Source organism: Penaeus chinensis, chromosome 5, assembly GCF_019202785.1.
Source record: "Penaeus chinensis breed Huanghai No. 1 chromosome 5, ASM1920278v2, whole genome shotgun sequence".
Classification (NCBI taxonomy): Eukaryota; Metazoa; Arthropoda; class Malacostraca; order Decapoda; family Penaeidae; genus Penaeus; species Penaeus chinensis.
This window is the reverse complement of record NC_061823.1, coordinates 30,560,253-30,570,441: the sequence shown is the minus strand read 5'-3', so window position 1 is coordinate 30,570,441 and position 10,189 is coordinate 30,560,253. Positions and strand designations below refer to the sequence as shown.

Here is a 10,189-nt window from a genome sequence, read left to right as displayed (position 1 = left end):
GTTCATTCAAACTGGGCAATCATACACATGTAGATTGTGGCAGCTCCCATAATGTATTTTATAGGGGCTGCCCTACCAATAAGTTTGAGTCTGAGGTAGCAGTTCTAAAATTCAAATGTGGCTTAAGAACATCAGTGAGTTTTTCTCTTGCTTTCTACTCCAATGCTGTCCTTTACTCTGCCCTCTCCTCCTTACATTCCCACTTCTACTGCCTCCTTATCCAATTCTAAATCCATAAACTCCAATCTCTACCATTTCCCTGGTGCTTACCGCTCATTACTCTACCTGTCGCATCAGACAATCTAAAGTTCCACCCCATCTCACAAAACATCCTCATCTCTTCCTCATAAGAAAACCTTCCTTACTCAGACCTCCCCACCCAACCTTCTTTTAGAAACTCTAGAGAACATTCAAAACTTCTTAAGCATGACAAAAAAAAAAGCACACACAACTGTTAACTGTGATCCATGGTAGGTGAAGGGATAGATTAGATACTTATGGCCAATTCACACAACTGAGAAATGCATGCATGAACAAGTGAGCTTTTAGCTTGTCTTAAAATCACAAGACACTGCCTGGTACAGTACCTTCAATATTTATCATTCTATTGCAATTATCACTGGTAATTCAATTTAATTGGCTATCTATGAGTAGAAATTCAAAGAAAACATGCTCTGGTTCCCACAGTTATGACTGGCACAAACACCAATGTGTGAGCAACAATACAACTGCCATTATACTTGAGCTCAATAGTTGGCAATGCTTGCAGATCTTTAATATATTCGATCGTGTGGAGCAGGTATGGTCAGCAGGCAGGCTTGAGATAACAACACTGGCAGGCAAACTAATCAATAAGCTAGTAGTTGTCCTGTCATTTTCTCACCTGTGATGTCACCTTTACAGGTGCCTGCCACTGGACCACTGGTCATGCCCACTTGTATGATAAATCCTTGTGATGGTCTTAACTCGAAGTCCAGAGAATGAGATAAGGGGACAGGATAGGTGGTGGAGTATTGGGAAGAATGTCAGGAGGGGAAGGATCCGGAGGACACTTGCAACATATGGGAATCACATGAGCATCCTGGTGGGAGCATTAAGGATAATGGGGAAAGAAGAGGGAATGGTGCACATAGAGAAAGAGAAGATGTGGTGTGTTGGGAGAGAGTTAGAAGAAAAGATGTTGGGGGAACCTGAGGAAGAGGATGGATATCAGCAAATACTTGGAATGTAGAGGGAAAAGGAATAGAGAGATTGGATGGTGGATGAGGGAGCAGAGCCTGGTGTGACAGGTGAAATGACAAAGAGGAGGGGGTAGGCATCAGGGAAGTGGTAGAGACTTGGAGTATCTGGATTTAGTAGGATGGGTCAGGTTAGAAGGAACAGATGCCGAGACATCTTGAGAAGATGGGAGGGGAGCAGAGTAAAGGAGTTTTGTAGTAGGTAAAGAAAGAAAATCCTCATCGGCATGCTTCCTGAGAACAGCTACCTCAGATTTGAGCTTGTAGGTAGGGCAGCTCCTAGAAAATACATTATTGGAGCCATCACAATTAGCACATAAGGCAGGCAAGTAGGTCATTTTCAGTCTGACCAGTCCTTGTTGTAGATAGGACAATTAGCCGGGAAGTGAGGTCAGTCAGGGTAAGATAACTTGGGACCCAGATGTAACTGTGGCAATATGTGAACAATCGGAACGACTGCGAAAAGAAATATTGCCTACTTGTTTTAGGAGACATTTTTGAAGATGAAGATATTGTCAGAGTAAGGGGCTGTAGTGGGAATAAAATAGAATCGATTCCACTTGGCTGAGCCAAAAAGAGTACTCAAAAGGTCTGTAGAAGTGTAAGCAGTAGAAGGACAAGGGTGGGAGGAAGATGGGGGTGGTGTGGAGTGAGGTAGTACTGTGGGAGGACAATAGGGATGAAGAATAGTAATAAGTAGGAGGGGTAGACAATGAAGAAGATTACAGTGGGAGGTGGAGTGGAGGATGTTGGGAGAGCAAAAGGAGTGAATTCTGAGGGTTAAGTAATGACCTAGGTAGGTGATTTGGAATGGATAGAGTTGACACTAAAGATCGAGGAGGGGGTATTGGTATCAGTGGTTGGAGCTGTGAACAAAGGGGAGGCAGAGGTTGGGAAACCAGAGAAATCAAATTTAGATAGGCTAGTTGATGATAGGGTAAGCCTTAATGCCCCTAAGGGTAAAAAAAAAAAATCTTCATCATTGGCCATGGCGAGCCTGAAATAAGTGGGGAAAAGTCTATTTATTTACTTATTGAACATTTTCTGCCATGTCAATAATGGCATATTCAAAATACAGGAATAGGTTGATCCTCAAGGCAAAGCCCTGAGTATGCAAGTTTTTGGTTCATCAGGTGATTTTTGTAGATTACCAGAATGGTTAATGGTTAAAACAAATAAATGCACTAAAGAAGTCATATAGCATTATGATAAAAGTTTTGTGGCGAAAAGGGTGAAAATGAGTTAACAACTAGGATAAGTGGACAGAAGGGGAAGAAGAGAAGGGAAAGAAAAGGAGAAGAAAAGACCATTCAAAATTTGTTGAGGCTAAGATCCGAGGTAGGGGTGGTCCTCTACATTGCAGCCTTTTCTCCTTTCAGCACAGCTCTCACACCTTAGGAAATGGACAGAGGAAGGGAAGGAAAAGGAGAGGGGTAGAAGAAAAGACCGTGCAAAATAAGTTTTTGCATGGCTGAGACCCAAGGTAGGGGTCCTCAGTCTCCGTCTCCTAAGCCCCCCCACAGCAACAAGTAAGGGATTAGGGGGGGTAAATGAGGCCTATAAGGAGGAACATTTCTTGTCGTTCAAATGGGGTTGAAAATAGTTATTAGGAAAGATTGAGAAGATGGAAGGTGTCGGAGTATACAATCATAAATATCATCAGGGTCTTCACGGGTGTTGCGACAACTGTAAGGCAGCACTAAGTTCAGAGGAAGAAAAAGGAGCATTATAGGATTCAGCGTGGAAAGGGTGAAAATGAAGGGTGTGCATTCCCTGATGGTTTTAATAGAAGAGAAGTGGGGAGAAAGGTGAGAACCACTACTGACCTGGCTGAAATAGTCACCCAGTTCATTAGCGACTTGGAGAGGATCAGAGGGGAGAGTATATGGATGACGGGGGCTGGATGGAGGGGGATGTTTGCCTGATAGTTTATGGATTCAGCGCCAACCAGTTGAGATAGATGTAGATGTTTTACGGTTTTGGATTGTACAATGAAGATAGGTGGATGCTCTTTTAAAGGAGATAAGGCTGATAGTTGATTAGACGTGCCTTGTTTGTAGTAGTAACTGTTCCACGCTGCACGTTTTAAGCGAAGCGCTTTAGTTGGAATTCCACCATGGAACACATTTGGAGGTATAAAATCTTGAGGTTCGAGTAATAGCTGTATAGACAGCTCTTAGGACTGTAGTTGTGAAACATTGTATTATATCTGAAATGGACGAAGATGATGAAAGTAGCAGAGTGTGAAGTGAAAGCACACCAGTTGGCTCTATCAAAGCACCAGCATGGGGAGGTAGGAAGTGGTGTATATGAAGTAGAAAGGAGAACTGGAAAGCGGTCACTATAGAGATGGAAATGAAAGGGGGAGGGAAGAATGGTTAATGGTTAATGGTTAAAAGCAAAATAAATGGGCTAGACATCTAAGGTCATGTAGCACTATAGTAAATGTTAGTGAAGGGTGGTTGAGTTAGTGATTAGTTGATAAAGTTGGGCAAAGGAATTGGTGAGTGAATGGGTTAGGATCAGGTGAGGTAACGTAAAGGGGTTAGATGAAGTGAAGGATATATATGAGGAAGGAAAACAGGTTGTCTAAGGAAAAAGTGTGAGATTCTGTAAGGATGTCTGATAGGTTGGGAGGTCGGTGTAGGGAGGATAGGTGGGGGAAAGTAGAGGTACGAGCTGCTTCAAAACGTGGGCATGACAATAAAATATGTGGGACTGAAAGAGGAACATTACATAAGGAACATAGGGGTGGATCGGATTGTGAGATCAGAGAAGTAGACTGAAATCACTGTGATCCAGCGGCGAAGAAAGATACGAATAACTGTGCAAGGGACAGTGGTTTGAAAGGGAGGTATGACATAAGGTGTTTTCTGGTTGTTAAGTATGGACGAGACAAAGGGAATGTGGGGAAGAGACAAAATGGTAATTGGTATTGGAGGATATGTAAGAAAGACTCTTGAAGGCATATAATGGATGGGTTATAAGAGAAGAGGATATGACGCAGGTCAGGTCTGTGAGAGCAGAAACCGCGAATATTCCAATGAAGGATAGTTATACTTTCGTTGATTTAGTGGTAAAGATTGCAGTGCGTGTTGGAGAATTTGAAGGGGAGGGAGCTAGAGGGTGGGATAAGGAATGAGAGGGGGGAGGTGGGGGAGGTGGTGTTGTATCAGGAGGGGTATTAGGAGGTGGAGGGTCTGGGGAAGGGGATATTTGTGATATAAGGGATTCACGTGTGTATCCAGGAAGGAGTGGAAGGGATAGAGGGGATGGTGGGAGGGTTAATGTAGGTGGGGCTGGAGTCGGGGGGGATGGGTTTTGTTGGGATGGGGTAGGATGATAGGGTGTAGGGGGAATATGAGTAGGAGGATGGATATCGGCAGTCACTTTGAGTGTGGAGGCAGCGGGAGTTGTAGAATTTGAAGGTGGATGAGTGTCAGTTTGGGATTTGATTATATAGTTTTGAATATCTTGGTGTCTGAAGAGTAGGGACAAAGGAAGGTGGAGGTGATTGTGGGGTCTGCTGCGGGTAGTGCGGGGAGGAAGAGGTGAAGGTGTTGGGGCTGTAGTAGAGATTGGAGTGTCTGGATTTAGGATGGCAAAAGAGGGGAAGTTAGATGGAGGGGGGTAGGTTTAGGAGGGGGGGTAGGTTTAGGAGGGGGGGTAGGTTTAGGAGGGGGGGTAGGTTTAGGAGGGGGGGTAGGTTTAGGAGGGGGGGTAGGTTTAGGAGAGGGTGTAGGAGTTTGGGTGGTAGGGGGATTGGTAGAGTGAGCACCATTCCTGGAGTAGGGAGTAAGAGAAAAACCTCGTCAACGTGTCTCCTGTCTGACTTCACGTAGAGTGAGCCCAAGTCTGAATCTGAGAGTTGCTACCTCAGACTCAAATTTGTAGGTGGGGCAGCCTCTATAAAATACATTATGGGGGCCGCCACAATTGGCACATGTACGTGATTGTGCAGAGCAGTTTGATCGAGTATGGCCAGGTTGGGTACATAGTGGGCATCTGGCTGTGGAACGACAGTGTTTGGCTGGGTGTCCTAAACGCCAAGTTTTGGCACCGACGAGGAGGTTGGTATGGTCGAACAGGGAGGGATTCTCCACCTATTAAAGGGAAGGTCATGTCTACAGAAAGTAATTTTGGCAATGTTAGTGGGTTTCTTACGATGACCTCTGGGAGGAATGGAGTAGCACTGTACTGATGTCACATTATAGTCCATGAGACAGGAGAGTAAGTCTTCTCCACAATCTGACCAATCTTTGTCATAGATTGGGCAATTTGCTGGGGAGATAGAAACAATTCCGGTGCAAGTATTGAGGGTTGGATGGGGTTCTGCAGGGATGGGATTGCCATTTAGATCAGTTAGATTTGCTAATGCTATAGCTTGGTTTTTCAGAGGTTACTGTGACAAGATGAGAGCCGTCGGGTCGGCTACAGAAAGAGACTTTGCCTACTTGGTTTTGGAGACATTGCTGGAAGAGAAGGGTGTTGTCAGAGTAGGGAGCTGTGGGAGGGATCACGAAAAATCGGTCCCATTTGGCTGGGCTAAATAGAGTATTTAAGATTCTTGTAGAGGTGAGGGTAGTAGAAGGGCGGGGGACGTGTGGAGGAGGGAGTAGTGGGGACATGCAAAATTAGTCAAGCTGAGGTCTGGGGCCTAAGGCTGGGAGATCCCCAGCATTGGGTCTCAGTCTTCGTCTCCCAAACCCCCACCCCATCTCCCACGACAAAAATGGGCAAGGGATTGGGAAAGAGTCAACCACCCAGGAACAGCTCAATCACATCGCAAAATCAATTACCAGAAACACATTTGTCTGCATGTTACTGCCCTTTATATGGATGAGGGAGGGAATTATTGTACTCTACAGCTCCCCTTGTAGTCTGGAAGGATAACAAAATTCATTCCATTTTTTGCATTTATTTCTTACAATGTATAGTCCCCAATACAATGAAACTTTTCTCATTTCTACATGAAGTTTATGGAGTGATGAAGTTCTTGATATTTTCACCAATTTAATCTATAAAACTGCCAATATTTTATATTTTACCTTTGAATGTTTACCTATGGAACAGTCACATTTAGCCATATATATTCATAACAATGAAATCTTCATCTCTCCATTCACCTAAATTGTGTAATTAATAATAGATCAAATATTTGCTATTGAAATAAAATTGAAGCCAATAAAATTTCCCAAAACCTTTTTTTTTTTTTTTTTTTTTTTTTGTTAATGTCTTTTCATATTTTTTTGGGATAATATAATTATCTTGTAACCAAAAACTATAACCAACTGTAAGGCATGATTCCCAGAAATGTGTCAATTGTGTCCCCTATTGGAATGTATACATTTTCCAATTGGAATTCTACCAAATTTCTTTTGCTGACTAGCTAATATACAAGCCAAGACTAGTTAAATTGCACACTACTTTTCTTTGTTCTTACTAATACTTACAATAATTGATGTCTATAATTTTAGGATTTTTTTTTTTTTTTTTTTTTACTACACTTTGATAATTTTTTTTAACACGACAAACTCCCTCGTACATGTCAGCATGTATAATTACCACACACTTCCTTCTTCCCTAGTAGTTCAACAAAAATAAATTTCAATAAACAATTGAAAACAACAGTTCAAAAATATATAACTATTACACACATTAGTTCCTCTCAGTTATGCACTTCATGTATGATGAGTGTACAACAACTGCATACATATGCAGAAATGCACATACACAGGTACACGAGTGTGTTCCTTCAGATTTACAAACAACCAAAGTATTTGGGCAGCAAGTAATTTTCAGCACACATGATGTAGCTTCTCAGTACTTGGAACCTGGTCCCTTTCATTGTACTCTGGTGATATAGTTTCTTAAAAAGCAGTTAACTCTTAATAATGACATCCTCACCATACCTATCCCTATGAAAGTAGCTCAAAACTTACTGCCATTAAGAAATTATAGATATCTTCAAAATGAACAAAATACAAATGCCTAAATTTGATGAACATGAATAAAAGCAATACTTTATACAGGGATGTCTCAGAAAATGTTTTTTGCTAGTGCTTGGTCACTGTTTTTAAAAATATTTACTGATGTTGCTATCTCCTTCAAGTCAGACTGGCATTTAACATCACAAAAAAAAAAATCAAGATATTGGGTACTATTAATATCACAGCAGTATGCTAAACTCTGGATAATTTATAACCGTTTTAGAACCTGAAATTACGTAAAATTTTTAACATGCACCTCTCACCTATTGTACTGAAAAGTTTTATGATCAATGATATCAGATGAAAATTTATATTTAATATAATTAACAGAGAAAAAAAAAAAAAGTTAGGAAGATGCTCTTTAAAGCCAGCATTTAAAAGGATCAACATAAGACTTTCTTAAAAGCTTGCCTGAATTACATACAACCCAATCAGTTTTAAAACACATCTTAATCGATCCACCACACCAAGTTCTATTATTTGTGCTTGTTGGATAAAAGGGGACAGGCTTGCTTTCTTGTTTGAATAAGTTGTTCCTCCTGCTGATAATTATTAAATAAAAATGTAATATGAAAATCAAGACATTTTTTCCTTCTCTTGGGAAAGAGAAGAAAAAAACAAATGATAGCGAGAACTAGAAGTGGAAAAGTTTCATTATCCCATGAATTTTTCTTTATGTAAAAGTTCTATATATCACAAACCCACAACTGTTTGTACTTGTAGTCACATTATACCACCACATTTATAAGTACATCACTTTTTATTATGATAACCCATATTTCTTACAGCACCTAACAATTTTCAGTCACACAAAAAAAATCTCCATTTCTAAGCTCTATCTGATACTAATATATCACATTATCCTGATTATTTGAGCGAATGAGAGAATTTTCTCTTACACTTGGAGATATAAATTTAAATCAAAACTATTGTATCACCTAGTTACCCAAGACTGTTCTATACCCAATATCATGAATAAGAAAAAGAAAAAAAAAATCCCTGTAGTTAATCATTTGAGCCCTGAATACAGGTTTACAGCACTCAGACCACCTTAAATGAGGAGAATAATCTAGGATGGCTTGGATGCATATAGCTCCATTATAAAACTACTTTCTACTTCCTTGGCTGCTGGATAATTGGGGCAACATTTGCAGTATTACGGGGAGTGTGTGTTGGCACAGGTTTTTCATGTGTGTGTTTCACAGCTGCTATAGGATAGTCTTTTTCCAAGTTCCCTAACACAGGTGCAACTGTAGTCGGAGGCTTCAGGGGGCTAGAATAAAAAAAGCAAAACATTAGTATATAGTTTGTTTGTTTTTTTATGAATGTCCTATTATGACACACCCAGGCATTAACACACATTTCTGGTCATGGTGCTGTGTGTAATTTTGAATAAGGAAAATTTTGCATCATTAGACAGATATCGCCCTCTAAAGCCGGTTGAAAACTAATCATCAAACTTTGCAAATAAAGACACTGGGAATACTGATGTATAGCAAATGACAATCGCTGAGCAGCCAGTAGTGTGCTTGTAATTTGGCCAACTTGTTGGTTAAGCCAGTCCAGATGCACACGTTATTATGAACTGAATAGATTAGCAATGTCAGAAAACATCTCTTACATTTTGTTTCATGATTAATTTTTACCTGTAAAAAAACATTCTGATTCTATAGCAATGTAGAGAGAGAACTGACCTCCTTGCTACAATCTGCTCCACATCCTTATCACTGTCCCTGCGAGGCCTCTCCTCTGCACTCTTCCGTCTTGGGGGATGGCGGACACCAGCAACTTTCACTGAAAGGAAAATATCATATTAATAATGTTATTTATAATTATGTTACCGATGAGATTTTGAATAATTATCATCATATTGAATATAAAATTATATGAACATGTGCAAATTGCAAAGCAGTAAAACACTATAGATTCTATTAACTTAACCCCTTGCTTCGGAATGCTTTGGCGCACCGCCGAGGTCTACAGCCGCATGCCACATTTCGAGCAGTTTGTTTTGACGCCTATAGGCGTGACCCGTCGAGAAGGGGTTAAAATATTAGAGATAGCTCTACCCACTCTGCCCCATTTGGTTTATATGCCTGCTTACTAGAAGCAATAACTGGACAGCAATATGGTTCAATAGGGTACTCATTGAGAGATCTTTTTCATACAATTGTAATCTCAATAAAAATGGGTAGTTAGTAAAGCTAATATATCACCTTCCTGATAGATAATGGTTAATGGTTGGAAGAAATAAATGTAATAGACATCAAAGGTCATAGAGCACTATGGTAAAGTATTGTGGCAAAAAGGGTGAAAATGAGTTAACGATCAGGATAAGATTTCAAAGGTTGTAGAACACTATAGGATAGAATAGTAGTGAAAAGGGTACAGAGGGGGAGCAAATGGGTAAAGGTATAGGGCGATCAGATAAACTGGAGAGTATGCGTTTGAGGAAGGGAAGGGAGAGGAAAACTGAAAAAAGCCATTATGAAACAATCAGAGGGTTATACAATAAGAAATGATTGGTGTAGAAGTAGGAGAATAATCAAGAGTAGGAGATAATGGAACAGGGGAAAGTGGTGAAGTATCAGGAAAAATGTCTGGAGGAGTGGGATATAATGAAGGACCTTGTTGTGACATAAGGGAGTCTCATGTGCATCTAGATGTGAGTGGTAGGAATAATGGGGAGAAAAAATTAAAAAAAGGGAATGGTGATGCACATTTAGGAGAAGAGGATGGGCTGTTTTTTGGGTGAGGGGGAAGAAGAGGGGTAGGGGGAACTTGGAGGAGGAGGTGGAGGTGGAGGAAAAGGATGGATATTGGCAAATACTTGAATGCAGAATTAATAGGAAGAGAGCAATTAGAGGGTGGATAAGGGAGTGGAGCATTCTCTTGGGTGATGTTACGAAGTTTCTGAGGTCTTCAAAAGTTTCTGGAGGGGAGTTGGGTGGGGAGGTCTGA

The 10,189-nt window shown here is 40.7% G+C and overlaps 1 protein-coding gene across 1 annotated transcript in view; it reads right to left on the bottom strand.

Annotated features, from left to right (window-relative positions):
- Window positions 1-6,140: 6,140 nt before the first annotated feature.
- LOC125025659 (death-associated protein 1-like) overlaps window positions 6,141-10,189 on the bottom strand; it is a 6,110-nt gene continuing 2,061 nt past the window's right edge. The window contains exons 2-3 of the mRNA XM_047613771.1: window positions 8,923-9,022; window positions 6,141-8,501 (exon numbers count right to left, since the gene is read on the bottom strand). Coding sequence (XP_047469727.1) covers window positions 8,342-8,501; window positions 8,923-9,022 — 260 coding nt within the window. The 3' untranslated portion in view covers window positions 6,141-8,341. The remainder of the gene's footprint in view (window positions 8,502-8,922; window positions 9,023-10,189) is intronic.